This window comes from Camelina sativa, chromosome 9 (assembly GCF_030686135.1).
Source record: "Camelina sativa cultivar CO46 ecotype springtype chromosome 9, ASM3068613v1".
Taxonomy (NCBI): domain Eukaryota; kingdom Viridiplantae; phylum Streptophyta; class Magnoliopsida; order Brassicales; family Brassicaceae; genus Camelina; species Camelina sativa.
In genome coordinates, this window is record NC_141888.1 from 35,934,411 (window position 1) to 35,951,507 (window position 17,097).

The 17,097-nt window shown below is 35.2% G+C and overlaps 4 protein-coding genes and 2 pseudogenes across 6 annotated transcripts; 3 read left to right on the plus strand and 3 right to left on the minus strand.

Annotated features, from left to right (window-relative positions):
- Nucleotides 1-13: 13 nt before the first annotated feature.
- LOC104713131 (aminoaldehyde dehydrogenase ALDH10A8, chloroplastic) lies at nt 14-3,864 on the minus strand. The gene is made up of 15 exons (XM_010430186.3): nt 3,506-3,864; nt 3,166-3,308; nt 2,991-3,071; nt 2,752-2,900; nt 2,536-2,628; nt 2,325-2,448; nt 2,120-2,185; nt 1,953-2,019; nt 1,697-1,773; nt 1,373-1,486; nt 963-1,040; nt 733-884; nt 551-611; nt 352-458; nt 14-243 (listed from the first exon to the last, which is right to left on the minus strand). Exons 1-15 carry the CDS (start codon nt 3,615-3,617, stop codon nt 159-161), a joined length of 1,509 nt encoding a protein of 502 aa, XP_010428488.1. The 5' UTR covers nt 3,618-3,864; the 3' UTR covers nt 14-158.
- Nucleotides 3,865-5,892: 2,028 nt separating this feature from the next.
- LOC147939202 (uncharacterized) lies at nt 5,893-6,171 on the minus strand (annotated as a pseudogene).
- LOC104713132 (ethylene-responsive transcription factor ERF018 pseudogene) lies at nt 6,144-7,154 on the plus strand (annotated as a pseudogene). Its single transcript, XR_015565042.1, has one exon. The product of XR_015565042.1 is annotated as an ethylene-responsive transcription factor ERF018 pseudogene (transcript).
- A 916-nt stretch (nt 7,155-8,070) lies between these two features.
- Nucleotides 8,071-9,438, plus strand: LOC104713133 (FCS-Like Zinc finger 13). The gene is made up of 2 exons (XM_010430189.3): nt 8,071-8,879; nt 9,047-9,438. Exons 1-2 carry the CDS (start codon nt 8,365-8,367, stop codon nt 9,192-9,194), a joined length of 663 nt encoding a protein of 220 aa, XP_010428491.1. The 5' UTR covers nt 8,071-8,364; the 3' UTR covers nt 9,195-9,438.
- A 1,335-nt stretch (nt 9,439-10,773) lies between these two features.
- Nucleotides 10,774-12,777, minus strand: LOC104713134 (protein TIFY 10B). Of its 2 annotated transcripts, XM_087463761.1 has the most exons (6): nt 12,275-12,681; nt 11,852-12,041; nt 11,473-11,756; nt 11,326-11,383; nt 11,106-11,235; nt 10,774-10,985 (listed from the first exon to the last, which is right to left on the minus strand). In XM_087463761.1, the coding sequence occupies exons 1-5, from the start codon at nt 12,417-12,419 to the stop codon at nt 11,151-11,153; spliced, it is 762 nt and encodes a 253-aa protein (XP_087319887.1). In that variant the 5' UTR covers nt 12,420-12,681; the 3' UTR covers nt 10,774-10,985; nt 11,106-11,150. The 2 variants fall into 2 exon arrangements, with proteins under 2 accessions (XP_087319887.1, XP_010428492.1); XM_010430190.3 differs by having other exon boundaries at nt 10,774-11,235; nt 12,275-12,777.
- A 3,052-nt stretch (nt 12,778-15,829) lies between these two features.
- LOC104713135 (two-component response regulator ARR1) lies at nt 15,830-16,920 on the plus strand. The gene is given in 4 exon segments (XM_010430192.3): nt 15,830-16,051; nt 16,340-16,371; nt 16,374-16,497; nt 16,592-16,920. Coding segments are annotated over 4 exon segments (546 nt in total). The 5' UTR covers nt 15,830-15,861; the 3' UTR covers nt 16,792-16,920.
- Nucleotides 16,921-17,097: the final 177 nt, after the last annotated feature.

Genomic DNA, 17,097 nt, shown 5'->3' on the forward strand with positions numbered 1-17,097 from the left:
AGAACAACCAAACAACACCAAAGCATCCTTTATTCAAGGTTTTTACAATACGAGTTTCAGGACTAAAAATTGACAAGAGTTAATATAAAAAGCACAAAGATGGAACATACATACAGCATTTGGTTTGGTTTCCATTTTCATGACAATGTATTCATTACTTAGTTGGGGGATTTGTACCATCCCCATGGATCGTTTGAAGTGTAGAGAGTCACTTGCTTCACACTCAAGTAGTTATCAAGTCCCCTGGAAAAGCACACAAGAAACCAGCCAAACCCAAGAGTTGTTCAGTACATACAAGCCATCAAGATTATGAAGTCTTTAACAACTTTTTCATAGAAAAAAGAGATGTACCATTCTCCAAGTTCACGTCCAAACCCACTGCGTTTGACTCCACCCCATGGGGCTTGAGTAAAGCAAGGCTGTGAGCAGTTAATCCACACAATCCCAGCTTCAAAGGCCTAACAAAGTAGAACCAATTATTAGACGGTACTGTTATTTCACTTGCTAGGTATTAAAGGAAACAGCATGGTTCGAGAAAATGAGCACTTACCTGGCTTACACGGTCACATCTTTCTGTATCATTAGATATCACTGCAGCTCCTAGTCCGTAACTGTCATTTATCAATGAATGATTTTCAGCCACATAAGATCTTAATTGATAAAGATTAAAACACCAGAGGCAACGGATTGGGCTTTGATCAGATTTCACTTTCTGGAGAAACGTTATCTTACTGGGAGTCATTTGCTAGCTCAATTGCCTCGTCCTCAGTGGCAAATGTTTTCACGCAAAGAACAGGCCCGAAAACCTCTTCTCTCCATATTTGCATCGAAGTGGTTACATCAGTTATGATGGCTGGTTCAATGAAGAAGCCCTTTCCTAGATGCTGTGAGATATAGAACGTTCATCATCATAGCCTGGAAGAAACAGCATCAGGAATAGGTAGGAGAGGGAGATATAATACCTCAGGTCGGGAACCACCATGCAAGATCGTTGCTCCTTCACTCTTAGCCGTTGAGACAAACTTCAATATCTTCTCGTACTGTAATATTTACATTTGTCAGCTCATTCAGATTACATGATCATAAAAGTTGACGCACATCAATGAAAGTAAGAACACGACAAGCTTGATGAAACATCATATGCTAGATTTGATTTGACTGCTGCTACAAACTGAACGAATCAGAATTAGAGGGACAAAAGTTAGTCACTATAGTACAGAACTCAATCTATGAAAGATTTCAACATGTTATAAGACTCTCATCAATTATATTTCCTTTTCTTTGCACATTCAAGTAATGCATTTATATTTAGCAATCTGATGGGAAAATGACAAAAGATAGGAAGACAGAAAAACGATCACTGGGTTTTTACCTGTCCTTTGCTAACGACAGGACCAAGCCTACATCCTTCTTCCATGGGGTCTGAAATTTTAAGGTTCTTGCTCCACTTCACAAGCTTTTCTATAAATTCAGCTGCGATGTTTTCCTAGAATAGAGAATATAAAATTTAGCGGCATGGTCATATTCAACATAATTAGACAAGCATCTGCAATCGTATCCAGCAGTGATTTATCCCTGTTGGCATATATCCACCCCATAGTATTGATATTTGATTAATGCCATTGATTTTCATCGCAAAACCTTACCTTATAACTTGGAATATCATGTAGTATTCAAGAAGAAAATTGACACTTACATGAACAAGAAGGCGGGAAGTCGCACTGCAGATTTGACCATTTGTCCAGAAGCAACCAAAGAGAGCCCATTCAGCAGCTATCATTTGCAGGCGTCAAAACATACACAGAGTTCATTTTTTAAGACCATATCCAAGACATGTATACTCAGCAAATAAGCAACCAAAACCTTTGTACTAGCTCAAATATAACATGTACAAGACGAAGATTTATAAAGAAAAACTTAACATCCACTAAGTTACTTTTTGTGACATTCACCTTTATCAAGATCAACGTCATCGAACACAATGAGAGGGCTCTTCCCACCAAGCTCCATAGAAACAGGCTGCAACAATGCCATGACGGGTGTGTAATTGACATTTTTTTGATAAAACAAAAGGGAAGTGAAGAAATATAAAACAGAATTTTCAGAGATTTTGAATTACCTTCACCAACTGAGCAGCAGCTGCCATGACCTTACTTCCTGTGGCAAAACTTCCAGTAAATGCAATCTGCCAAAAACATAACTTTCCTTTTAGCTTCTAAAAACCATAGACGTTATACTGAAATGATGGTGTAGTCAGTAGCCTTTTTTAGACAATTGTGTTGACTTGGGGACTTGTATTTAATGTATGTCTCAAAGACCAATACCTTGTCCACACCAGGGTGTGATGACAAAGGAGCACCAGCTTCCGAACCTAAACCAGTCAAAACATTGAGGACACCAGGAGGAAGACCAACTTCTCGACAAATATCAGCAAGCTCCAAACAAGTGCTGAAATTACAACCATGACACAAATCAGAGCTCGAAGAAGGACCCAATACAGAAGCCAAACGAAACCGATTATACACAACTACATACACGGATGCCAGCTCTGATGGCTTGAGAACCGCAGTGCACCCTGCAGCAAGTGAAGGAGCCACCTTCCAAACAGCCATCAAAAGGGGGTAATTCCTTCAACAACAAACGAGGTCCGAGAGTCAGTTTCTGGTCAGATGGGATTTACAAACACTATAATAGGTGGTGCGATAGACATTCAAACAGTTTAACATCAAAAAGGTAAGCAGCAGTAGTTACCATGGTGTAATAAGTCCCACAACACCAAGAGGTTGCTTCAGAACATAACTCTTAAAAGTCTCCATGGGAAGCGAGACCGGAGCTTTCTGCTTAGCATCTAATCCTTCAGCAAGGTCAGCATAAAATTCAAAACATCCAGCAACGTCTTCCTGCAGGAGATCAAACAATCGCATCAAAGATTAAAACCTACAAAGAAGAACCCAACATTATATAAAACAAAAAAAGGAAGGAAACAGTACCATATCCCAGACTGCTTCATCCAATGGTTTACCACAATCAAGCGCCTCAAGCTTAGCCAGATCTGACTTCCTTTCATTTACCTAAACAAATCAGATACAGATTTATCAAAAACTGATTACACAAAAATGTCCGAACAAAAAACTGAGGCTTGAAAAAACATCATCAAGTGAATACCTTAGCGGCAATAGCACGTAGATACTTAGCACGAAGAGCTCCTGGTGCTTTAGCCCAATCTTTCCCTTTATTCCTTGAAAAAGCTCTTCGAGCAGCGTTGACTGCAACATCCACATCCTCCGATGTAGCTGCAGGGATATCACCTGACTCATCCAACAGATCCTTGCATCAATTTCTCAGCCACAAAAAAAATATAACGGCTATGGATAGAGTTAAAAGACGCTCCCAGAAGCAAAAAAAAAAACTCCACATTAAACTAAGAAGTAAAGAAAAGTACAGATTTTTTTGAACTGGGAAGATGGTGGATCTAATTGTGAGAGGGAAGGAAAAGGGATTTTACCAATGACCTCTTCGGTAGCCGGATTCACGATCGGGATTCTTCGATTCTTCAAGATGGGCTCTCTCCACTCACCGTCGATGAATAGCTGACGAGTTGGCATCGGAATCGCCATTCTCTCTCTCTCTATCTCTCTCGTTCTCAGGCGATGGAAACTCGAAGTTGCTGGTGTAACGCTCTTCAAGATTTTGAGTGGCTTTTAGTAAATAGGATGGATCAAGACGGAAACGCTTCTTTTTTTCTGCTCACACTTTAAAATTATAAAGCCCCTTTAGCTTTGGGTACATCAAAAAAAAAAAATTTCTTTTTATGGGTGTCACACTAAAATTCAAGCAACATATTCCTAGGGAAAAATGTCATTTGAACTTTCAAATTTTGGCTATTTAAACCATAAATTTTATTGTAGATCATTTAAAACATCAACTTTTGTTTACTAGCTTTTTTAAAAATGAAGTTTCGTTGACCAAGCCAAAAAATACATGACATTAAATCCGATAATTGATCTACTAACATACGTTACTATGCCGTTAATCACTCTGTTACTGACAAAACGACGTCGTTTTAATGAAAGTTTTAGTTTGAAAAAATATCATTTAAACCATGAACTTTTAAAAATAGGTCATTTAAACCATGAACTTGTAAATGTATGTCATTTAAAACCTGAGCTTTCAAATTTATGTCATTTAAACTATGAAATCGCCCAGGGCGTTCGGTGAAAACCAGACAACCTGAAAATTTTGGTTATCGGAGCAAACCGAAGAGAAAAGCCTAACCGTATGGCACAATTGATTTGGATAATCAGACTGATTGGTTTATTAGAAACCGCATAAGTATATAAGCCTAACCGGCTAACCTGTTTAACCCTAGTTTAGTTTCTCTCTTCTTTCTTCGACTCTGCGTCATGATGCGATTCAGAGAAAGAGAAAAAATAACATCAATTCATCATTTTTTATTATCTTTGTCATGTATTTTATGTCTTTTTGTTTTTGTCTTGAGTCTTTTTCATTTATTAGGACACTATACTAGAGCTTCAGGATTGATCATCCTGTTTTAGGACACTACACTAGAGTTTGAAGGATTGATTACCTTTTTCATGTATTATGGTTTAAATAACATAAATTTCAAATTTCATGGTTTAAATGACATACGTTTACAAGTTCATGGTTTAAATAGTCTATATTTAAAAGTTCATGGTTTAAATGACATTTTTTCGAACTAAAAATTTCATTAAAACGACGTCATTTTGTCAGTAATGGAGTGATTAACGGCATAGTGACGTCTGTTAGTAGGTCAATTATCGGATTTAACGTCATGTCTTTATTGGTTTGGTCAACGAAAGTTCATGTTTAAAAAAGCTAGTAAACAAAAGTTGATGTTTTAAATAGCCTACAACAAAGTTCATAGTTTAAATGGCCAAAATTTAAAAGTTAATGGTTTAAATGACATTTTTTCCCCAGTTAATTAAGCAACCTACCAAGTTTAGCTTATTTTAGCTTTTAAAAACTTTGTTTTAATTCCAATTAACTGATTCACAGATACTAACAATATAATGTTTTTATTATAATAAGATCTAGACTTTGATGTAATTCATAGTATTCAATTTCTAGATTTAAACTATAATGTTTAACAAAAAATAATTAAGTTTCACAATAAATTAATACCTTGTTAGCATTACTATTTTTCTAAGTCAGAAGATTTTTATTTAGTTTATATAAATCATTATTAGCACACAAAAAAAACGTCTAGATAACAACTTTATATTTTTCTTTGTTAGCAAGCTTTCAAGTAGATAACAACTTTTAAACTAATGGTGTTGTATTAGTGTCATCAATTAGTGAGATCAGCAGGATTTTAAACCCCATATTATATTGCTTCTTTTTGACAAAGAGAGATAAAGTAACAAACAAATATTGCCACTCAACCCTTTAAAATAATTCATTTTATTTGGTACATACAAATTGATGATTTCTGCCTTAAATTTTGCTCGTGAGAAGTGTCAAGTGTATAAAGAAGTTTATGATTGCGAAGACAGAAGAATCAAGGAACTCAATGAAGCAAAAGAGATCCCTGCTACAATAAGCCTACAGCGCTAGCTGCTCGTCCTATTGAAAAAGAAAAGATATTATACTAATTAAGTTTCAAATGATAGCTAGAAGCTGATCCTCTCGTAACATTTGAATTTAGAAAAATGTCCTCCTTTATTTAGTGAAGAGTCTTTGTGCTTCCTTCTTGATGAACTCTTTGATCATATATATAGGTTTTCTATCAGAAGTCAGAACCAATAATAGATAGAGACTTCTATATATATAGCTAAGTAGTGTCCGCATCAAAGAAAGCATCATCATGAGCAGAAATATAAACCAAGTACTGAATCTTGAACTTCTAGAAACAGAAGTGAAGTCACCACGAAAATTTCAGTATTTAAAATTAAACGTGTGCTTGAACAAATATAGATAATAAAATCATCAGATATATTTGAAAAAAAAAAGACAAAAAGAGAGTGGAGTAATTTAATCACGTGGAAAACAAGGAACACGACAAAGACAGAAGAACAGTCATCACTATTCCCGCGTTACCCAGTCCAAACAATCATCCACGTGTCTCATCTTCACGCGCCAGTCAGCGTTGATCTTCTTCTTCCTCCTCACTTCTCACTTCCCACTCCTCATGGCTCATATAAATCCCCCACACAGCCGCAATTTCCAAATCACACCAAACATTTATTCATAACAGAAATAACTACATACACAACTGAACACAACAACAACTCGGAGATAAACAAACCTTAAACCGGAACATAATCCTCCAATTCGAACAAAACCGGGTTTTTGCAATGGTGAAGCAAGCGAAAGCGATGAAAGAAGAGGAAGAGAAGAGAAACACGGCGATGCAGTCCAAATACAAAGGAGTGAGGAAGAGGAAATGGGGCAAATGGGTTTCTGAGATCAGACTCCCACACAGCAGAGAACGTATCTGGTTAGGCTCTTACGACACCCCCGAGAAAGCTGCCCGTGCTTTCGACGCCGCTCAGTTTTGCCTCCGCGGCCGCGACGCCGGTTTCAATTTCCCTGATAACCCACCCTCTATCTCCGGAGGCAGGTCTTTGACCCCTCCTGAGATCCAAGAAGCGGCTGCTCGTTTCGCCAACAACACCACTACCCAAGATCAAGAAGAAGAAGAATCGGGTTTAGTGCTCGGATCCGAGGAGATCCGACCTGAGTCTCCTTCCACCTCTGCATCTGTCGCTACTACTACATCGACGGTGGACTATGATCTTTCGTTTTTGGATTTGCTTCCGATGGATTTCGGGGTGTTTCCTGAGTTTTATGACTTCTCCGACGACTTCTCCGGTGATCGTTTTACAGAGATTTTACCAATCGAAGACTACGGAGGAGATAGTTTATTAGAACAATCTTTGCTTCTTTGGGATTTTTGAATTTTCCCAAAAGAACCTTCTTTTATTTTTTGGGTTGTCACGGAGTACCTCCGGAGATTTTTTTGTAACACGGAGCTCCAATGACGACCCGGGAACTTGTTTCGTTTCGGATCCGAATTTGATGTGGATCTCAATTTCTTCACTTTTTTTTTTTCTTTCATTCTTTTGATATTACAGCAAAAAATATATATCGGATAAGATTCTTCTAGTAACAAATGTTTTTATTTGTGTCCTTTCGTTTTCGTGAATTTCGTGATTATTTTTTTCGTGTTATTCTGAAGAATATGCTTCAGACACGAATATACGATGAGTTTGGGAAGATATTTTATTATTCGGCCCAAACTCTTATAATTGGGCCTATATCATTAACCATTTTCATCAGCCCATTTTCAAAAGATGATGCTCGTGGTAGTAGGTCCCTAAGCCTTAAATAAAATGATGATAGATATTAAATAAATACAATGGGTTTTTGTTAAATGAAATATACTTACAAAATATCTTCCCAGCATTGATGAAATTTACAAGTCAAGAAAAATTATATTGGAATAAAGGACGAGAAACGGTCGTAATTCTGAAAATAATAAAAAATATAAAAAAAAAAATTATAGTGTAGAAAATAATCTGGAAAATATGATTAAACTGGGAAAATAAATAAAGTTGGGGATAAGATTCCAATCATTTTCAAATTGCCACCTAATTTTCGGCTTAAATAAAAAAAAACAATCACTATCAAAAAAGTAAAACCACTGTTTGGTTTTCAGACTCCAATAAACTAGGTGCTAAATAGATGATACTAGAAAACAATACACATTTCAAGTATAGATGAATTGGTCTACTAATATAAAATGCAGTGAATTAAATATATAACACATTTACATACTTACATTTACATATAAAAAAATATATCAGGTACATACATCACAGTATATATATTTTTTTCCTTAGAGAAAAAGTCTTGGATTCCCAATACTAAAAAAACAAATATCAGAAATGGACATATGAATCTTTGATGAAAAAACAATGTGTCCCAAACGGTCCTACCACACTCCAATGAAATAATTAAAAGGAAAAAAGAAAGGAATCATTACATAAAAATAAAATAAAATATCTGAGCCTGCTCATTTCAATAATTGTGTATAATATATATGATGTCGATTAATAAAAAAAAAAAATACAAAAAAATAATAGAGATAAATAAATAAATTGAGGGGGCCGGTCTATAAACTTCAATCATTAATCATAGCACACAAAATTCCAAACTTGTGAAATTGAAATCAGTGGGCTAAAGTCTCTACCTTTCTCCTTCTTCTTCTTCTTCATTCAGATTCTTTCCTATAACCCTCTCCTCGCCTTCTTTGTTTCTTTTATTTCTTTCCTCTCAGTTTCTTGTTAAGTTTTGTTTTCTGTTTTTGTCAAGTTCTTGATTATGATACTAAGCAAGAGACCTCATCTAATGATCCGTAAACTTTCTGAGATGTTGGTTCCAAGAAGCAGATCTGCTATCCAACCTGAAGATTACACGGCCAGTCCCAGAAGTCCGTTGGATTTGAAATTCCCATCACCGGTTAGCTCGAAACGGTTCGGTTCCGGTGGTGTCGGTTTGGGTATCGTAGCTGCGTTAGAGGAAACCAGCATCGGGATTAACCGGAACGATCCGGTTCGTTACTCAGGGAGATTCCGGTGCCCGGAGATTGATCTGTCCGATGAGGAATACACTTACGTCACCAGCCCAAACGGGCCGACCAAAGTGTATTACAACGACGATGACGGGTTTGAATTGTTTGAAAACGAGTATCCCGTAGTGGTGCAGAAGCCTATGGTTATCGCAGATGAACCACCGGTTATTAAAAGACAGAGTTTTAGGGCTTCTTCGACAGAGTTTCTGAGTTCTTGTTGCTTGTGTCAGAAGAAACTTCAAGGCAAAGACATTTACATGTACAAGTAAGTTTCCATCGCATTAAAAACCGTTGTTTCTTGTGTTTTTTTTTTTGTTGTTGTTACAATCGAGACAAACTCTCAAGATTGTAGATCCCCAAATATGCCAAGTTTTTATTATTATTGGTGGGTGTTTCTAGAAACTGATCTTTGTATTATTGGGTTGTGTGCAGAGGAGAGATGGGGTTTTGTAGTGCTGAATGCAGATCAGTTCAAATAATGAATGACGAACGAAAAGAGCAATGTAAAAAAGTTTCAAGAAATGTGGAGTTTGCGAGCTCTCCATACACCGCCGGGCAGACCGGAATATTCGTATTTTAGGGAAGAACACGATCATTCTAAGAGAATATGATGATTAAAAGTAAAAATAAAAAAAATGTGATCATCATTCCGTTTACCTTAAAAAAGAACAAAAAAAAAAAAAAGTGAAATTTTTGGTTAGGTTAAAAGCACATTGTATAGAAGTTTGCTTTTGATTAATTTTATAATACCGATTAATGTTTATATGCTTTTGTCCTCGGGATCAAATACATCAATAAAAATTCCCAGAAATAATTTTGTAAAACAACAAGTTATGTATGTATATATATGCCAACTTCTCAATCCATGTAATCCAAAAAAATATTTAAATCAATTGACAATGTAAGATTGCGCGAGACACATGTTTATATATACACTTTTTTTGGTTCAAAAGTACAATTTTTCTATGGGTTTATTACTTCTTGTGTCTTTTAAGTTAAAAAATTGACCAATCAAGATATTTATAGAGGTTTCAAAATTACAATTATACTTCTTGGTTCAGTTTCTTCTTCATTTCAAACTTGAGTAAATTCATGCTTCCAAGTTCCAACTCAAAATATCTTCCAGAAAATAGATAAGGCGTACTATCATTTAATGACGATGCTAACTAACATAACAACGTTTTAATACTAAAATTAAGAGCTGAAGAAACACAATAATTAAGCTTTAAATGATTAGGATTCCTAGTGCAATGTATTGCACACGTAGGGGCCCTTGGTTATTGCAACTTGTTGTATCAGGTCCCGTTGTCAGAAATAATTATATAACTCCTCTTTTTTCCCCAACTGATATTTCATCGAAACTTTAGTCCCCACCATTTTTTTTGTTTAGATGAAAGTCCCGGTCCTATCCAAATTATTACGTGTTGTCTTGTTGGCGATTTATTTTTTAAGCTAAAATATTTTGGTTTTCCAAATAGGATATAATTAGATCTTAGGTTATTTAAGCTATATAGGTCATAATGAACTTCGGACTAGCCTTTGAGGTCATGGTTCAAGAGCATAAAGTTACTGTTTTTCCTAACTTGTCGGTATCTAATTGGCTCTTTTTCGATGATAATCGGATTAATATATAGGGTTTGATTGTAAAAAAAAATAAAAAGACTAGGCTTTGGGGTAGTTTTGTTAAGTTGAAAACATTGTTGGAGAGTCAATCAAGACCGAACAAAAAGATAGCTATCGCCGGGTCAGAATTCCCGTGGCCTACCCAAGCCTGGTCTGATTGACTCCACTACCTCATTCTCATTGGATATTTTATGAAGTCTTTCTTTAATGGACTTGGGATATTTTATTTATAAGTAGTATTTTAGGAGGAAAGAAAAGCACAAGTAGCTTGTACTCCTCATTAACCAAAATACTCTAATTTGTGCATGTTTTTATTTAATCAACGAAACTAAAATACCAAATTTATAGATATCAAGATGTAGAAATGCAAAGTTATGTTTAAACAAGTCCATTATAATGTTTTACTAATTATAATGTTTCATACGACATTCATTTTTTTGGTGGGATCACATGACATTCATTTTAAGCTATTTTTCTATTTTCGAAAAGAAAACGAGTTTTTATTTGCTAATTAATTATTTAACTGGAAGCTTTAGTTTAATAAGGGAAAACAGAACAATTGGATTAATCAAAGATGATATTACAGCCGTCAACAAAAAAAAAAACATAACTGATGTTTCTTACAAAAGTTACAAGCTAATGTTGAGATCGGCAGAGGACAATGGCTTAAAACTTGAACTTGAGCACCACAAGCAAACAAAACATTGAACGCTATAAAGATTACTTTCTTACAAATATACTGAGATTTCTGCGCATTGAACAAACAAAACTAGTAGGTATAAAACTGATTTATAGAAGACAAAAATTAAATGAACAGACGAGCAGGTTGGTATTTTGTAACAATGGAGCATCATCAAAAGAATCTTACGAGATGGTATCTCCAAGTAGCTTTTGGGTTGAGCAGTCTCAAAGATTACCGCGAACCAAGCCAAGCTGGGTTAGGCTTGGAAGACGCCTCAGCTGACCCATCTATCTGGTATGGTGCCTTTGATGTAATCCTGTTAAAGGTTTAAACGGTAAGAAACTTTGCTTTAAAACAAACTATGGAATAACAACATAAGATATGTGTTTACAAGATATTTGCTTACCTATCCTTCCTCTTCTCTAGGAATCGATGAAGTGAAGCTCTTCTAGCAATGGGGAGTTCTACAAATATCAAAAAGTGAGCAAGTTAGGCAAATATGGCTAAAACCAAGCCCAAAGATTGTTGAACTAAAGAGGACAAGAAATATTACCGCAGGCTAAAGAGGACGGGTTGGGCTGGATAGGCTCTAGCTGTGCTGCAGTTTTGATAGGACTCCCAGCTAGATTGGTGCTAGCAGCAATCTCTGTTTGAGTCTTGGCAAAGTTTTGAGTATAAGCAATCTGGTTCACTTCATGTGTAAAGCTTTTGGCACTTCCTTTGTTAGCCAAATCAATGACTTCTTTAGCTTTATCAGCAGAAAAATCATCAAACACCATAACTCGACCACCGTAGAATATAGTCAATGGAGCAGATTGAGACTCCAGCTTCACAGATCTGTTCATGACAAACCCAACAAAGTTAGGATGAAAAACCTAGCTTTGAGTATATATCTATATATATCAGATGATTCGTTTCACTAATAAACATACTTAGTCTCTTCTTTGATCATCTGAACTTCTTCTTTAGTACCAGAGGAAGAGGAAGAAGAAAAGCTTGATTGTCTGGGAAACATATCCTTGGGTTTAATGTCTTGACCAGCCAAAGAATCCATTCCAGAAACTTCACAAGGGAACAGATTCATCATCGTAGGCTGACGTGACGCAGCAAAACCTCCTCCTCCTTTAAAACAAAACAAAAAAAAAAAAATTGATCCAAAAAATTAAAAGATGATTCACCAAAAATCCTTTCTAATAACAACAAAACTACTTAAAGTGATTCAAACCAAACACAGAAACATCTCCACATATTCTAATACACAATAGGTTCTTCTTAATCGAATTCAATTCCACAAATTTTTGATTCGTAATAAAAACAGATCTAGAATTAAAAAAAGGAAAGCTTTATTATCATACCATTGAGGTCGGGTTTGCATGTCATGCCTAAGGTGAGATCTCCAAAAGTACCCTTCTCCTTAAGATAACGACTCAATCGACTACAAGTCTGTGAAAAGCTTGGTTTACGACCAGAGAAGTCCCAACACTCGGCAGAACTCGACATCGTTTATTAATCGAAATCGAGAAATCGGGGAAGCAGAAAAAAATTAGCCTTTCCTGCTTTCTTCTTCTTCTTCTTCTGATTCAATTTGACGAATCTAATTAAAGAAACTAGGGTTCTTCTTTTTTTTTTTTTTTTTTTTTTATCTCTTGTGCTGCTGCAAAGTGCGTTTGTTTGTTTAATTTTTGTTTGTCACGAGGAAGAAGAAATGGGAATGGGGACTTCTTTTATTACTTTACTTTTTTATCATCATCGCTGGGTTTGCAGATACGAAAAATAGTTTTAAACTAAAAAGAAATAAAGACATTTAAAACACGTGTTTTTATTTAATGTTGGAAACGGCAGACTAGTGAATGTGTGTGTATGTTTCAGAATTCAGATCACCGTCATTCATGTCCAATCCACGGCATTGCATACGAAATCACCATTTCACCCCTATGAACAAGGCAACAAAAAAAAAATCAATAAAAAATGAATTTCTTGGCATAATTATTAATTTGTAATTAGTTTATGGAAATAATTACAAAATGTGATTTATGGGTTAAAAAAAAAAAGAAGAATATTAACGGTGTTAGAAGGAAGGAACACACGGTTTGGGTCTTTTTATCTTAAATAAATAAACTCCAATTTGCATTTTTTTTTGGAACTATATATAAATCACGTTTTGTAATTATTTCCTTATTAAAATGGTACTAATATTTGTACAGTAGTTAAAAATATTAGTATTAAAAGAAGCGGGAAGAGCACGTCTCCTCCACTAATTATAACTTTACACGTGTTTAACTTACCTGCACGCATTTTCAGAGAATTTTTCTTGTTGTTGTCGCTCATCACACTTGGGCAATGATCAGCTACGCCGCGACTTATATAAAACAGGTTCGTCTCTTCTCTTTTTTTACCTATAGCCGTTGATTATTGTCCCACGCGTATGTTAGGGTACAAAACGATAAGTTAGATTTGTTTTATTTAATGTCTAACTTTGTTACTATTAATTATTTTTATGTCAAGTTTTACATTAAGAAATTACACAGAACTATTGAGAAACATACTAATATTTTACGATTTCAATTCCTTCTTTGTAATCTTCCAAGCGAATGCAACAAATTATATATCAACTTCGAAACAAACTAATGAACTTTAACACCATGGTTGCTCTGTTTCCATCAATTCATCCTCTATAATATCGACATGCAAATGTTATTTACTTATTTTGCTGTAAAAAAAACGTCCACATCCAGTTTCACCCGATTCTGTATATTAAAAATTTAGGTCAAATCCGGTTTTAGGATTTAGGGTTTAGGATTTAGGGTTTGAATTTAAATTCTTTTTTCAACGACTCTAAACTGTTGAAGAAAAAAGACAATCTTAATTTTAGTTGTAGTATTCGTTAAATCAAAAAATTTAGAAAAAACGAGCGTCAAGCTTGTTAAAAATGGGTGGTGGTTACTGCCTTACTTAGTTGTTAGGGGAAGAAAGATTCCTCAGGTGATGGTAACGTGACAACATATTTGATTTGCATACTACTTTTTAACTATATATGTCTATTTACAAAATACATATATTTTTTTTTTCTTTCTATATAATATATTCATTATAACAGAGATGATGTTGACGTAGATTGTAGTATTTCCTAACTAATTACAGCTACTTCAAGATAATGCACGTATCATGGTTTCTAAAGTGTTTTGAAAACGTTCTTATAAAAATTTTATATATCCCATTTCTTAGGGGTTTTGTCAAACGCATTCACCTACGAATCACACTTGTAGATATCAGCGCCAACACCAACACATTAAATAAGAATCGGTAAACCTGTTCCATAATTCTACCTAACTTATTTGATGACATAAAACAGATCCAAGGAAAAAAAATCAGAGGAAGAGACATGCATGTATCACAGTTATAGTCAAAAAGTACATAAAGACATCAAAATGTGTGGATATTATTTAGAGAATGCAACCAAAAAAGAAACAGGCAAGTGTTGGGATCTTAATGGTCACCGACATTGCAAGAGGGGTCACAAGAAGAACAGAACATAAAGCTTTACGTTACGATATCTTGAGGTATATATTGTTGTCTACATTGATTTTTTACTGTAGAAACGTACCCTATCCATGGACCATGGTTATCTTCTACATGCTGATTAAATCGTTTTTACTGCTGATGGAAAACACTTTTAACATTTCAAAGATATTTTAGTTTCTCTAGATACGTACAATAAACAAAGGCATAACTATCAAGAGTTACTAAATTTAACTGAGAATTGATTTGGCGTTTTTTTTTCAGATTGTATGTTAAAATGATAGAAAAGAAGGACTACAAAGATTTCCCAATAAGAAGAAGGTATCACGATGAACAAGATTTGTTTTTTTTTAATGGCAAATCCAAACTCTGCTATCTCTGGCAACTTTTGCTCCTGTCCAAGTCTTTGGCTCATCAAATCTTGATTATAAGAAACTTAGCTTTAGCTCTTGGTAGTTGAACAAACTCTGTTGATTCCCGCAACGTAACACTAGCTTAACATGGGAAAGTTCTTGTAAACACTGCACACATATCAAAACAATCACTCATCTTCATCACTGACATTGTACAAAGAAATCATCATTCTAAGTACATCCCAAATCATTAAATGCATGTATGGACCGACAAACTTCAATTCATTCTTGTCAATGATCCATCTCAACCAGAGTAATAAATATGTTAAGGTCTATGTTGGAAATACCTAAATGATTCATATGCGATTAATTTAGTTGTTTGAGTTGTCTATGTTGTATCTCTTAGGATATACACCCTCCATTTCAAAATATAAGATGTTTTAGAAAAATGTTTTGTTTCATAATATAAATGTTTTCAAGTTTTTATGCAACTTTTAGATTAGTTTAGTTTTTAATATTATGCAGTATTATTTTTGATTGGTTGAACTTGATAAAAGTAAAGATTTCTTAATCTGCGTGCTTTAGTTAAAACATCTTATATTTTGAAACGGAAGGAGTAACGTTTTTTACTCTTTGTGTATTTAACTCGGTATTATGTTATCTATGTTACCTTTTTTTTTTTGGTCAACCATTGGGCCACAACAGACCGATCCATTAGCCTAATCCCTACATTCGTAAAAAGCCGGACTCGATCCCTGGTGTGATGGTGTCTTGTGCATTAAAGACTTACCTTTAGCCACTGTACTAAATTCACTTCACATGTTACCTTTATTTATACTATTCAAAACATATGTTTAAATTTGGGTTTAGACTTTTAACGTGTGTTTAATTCTACTATTTTGGTTTACCGTCTTGCGTCACTCTCACACCTCACTCCTCTTTTCTTCTTTCACGTGTAACTTAGCAGGGCTAATTTAGTCATTTAACTCAAAAATCGAATAATTGTTCCCCTCTTGCTTTCTTTCTTTCTTGGTATATATTCTTTTTCTTAGTGTGGGTTGGAGAGAGATATGATGAATCCGAGTCACGGAAGAGGACTCGGATCGGCTGGTCGGTCTAGTTCCGGTAGAAAACAAGGCGGCGGCGGTGGTAAGACCGTCGTTGAGATGTTTCCCTCTGGTCTTCGAGTTCTTGTAGTTGACGATGACCCTACTTGTCTTATGATCTTAGAGAGGATGCTTATGACTTGTCTTTACGAAGGTTCGTATCCAAAAACACAACAAGATCTTCTCCTTTTGTTTTGTTTTGTGTGTGTGTGTTAACGATATAGTTCTATGAGGAGGTCTCTCTCCTCCTCTTCCTCCAATGATGGGGTTTATTTTTTTTTTGTGGTCCATTCTCTCTCTCGTAATAATTATGGTTTTTCACATCGGTGTGGTTGACTAACTTTGCTATGTCTCTCTTTGGTGTTGAATATCTGTTTTCTTTTTTACTAACTCTTTGGATATGGAAACACTCTTGGCTAAGTTTTATTTCTCTGACATGTAGTAACGAAATGCAACAGGGCAGAGATGGCATTGTCTCTCTGCTCCGGAAGAACAAACATGGATTTGATATAGTCATCAGTGATGTTCATATGCCTGGCATGGACGGCTTCGAGCTCCTTGAACATGTTGGTTTTGAGATGGAGGACTTACCTGTTATCTGTACGTTCCATTATTCCCTTTGAGTCTTTTCGTTGATTCTTGAACAGTTATGGATCCAATTACTGATCTTGTTTTCTGATATTATGTCACTCAGTGATGTCTGTGGATGATTCAAAGAGCGTTGTTCTTAAAGGAGTCACGCACGGTGCCGTTGACTACCTAATCAAACCAGTACGAATGGAGGCACTCAAGAATATATGGCAGCATGTCGTTCGGAGGAAGAGGAGCGTACATTCTGGGAGCATTGAGGAGACAGGGGATAGGCAGCAGCAGCAGCAACACAGAGGAGGGTAATGCATAAGTTTAGCTAAAATGCTTGGCTATTTTGTTAACAAGTGAAATGTTGCGGTTGAAATTATGATTTTATTGAAAAAAATAAGGGTAAAGGAAATTTTAATATAATTGGAAGATAGTGCGACGAAAGAACCTTTATGCGTGGATACAGCTCATAATTTTTTAAAAAAAATTTATCTTTGTTATGTAAAGTTGTAAACTCAAACCTTAAAAACAGATCAATCTCCCGTCTTAAGTAACATTTCAAAGATATTTTAGTTTCTCTAGTTACGTACAATAAACAAAGGCATAACTGTCAAGAGTTAC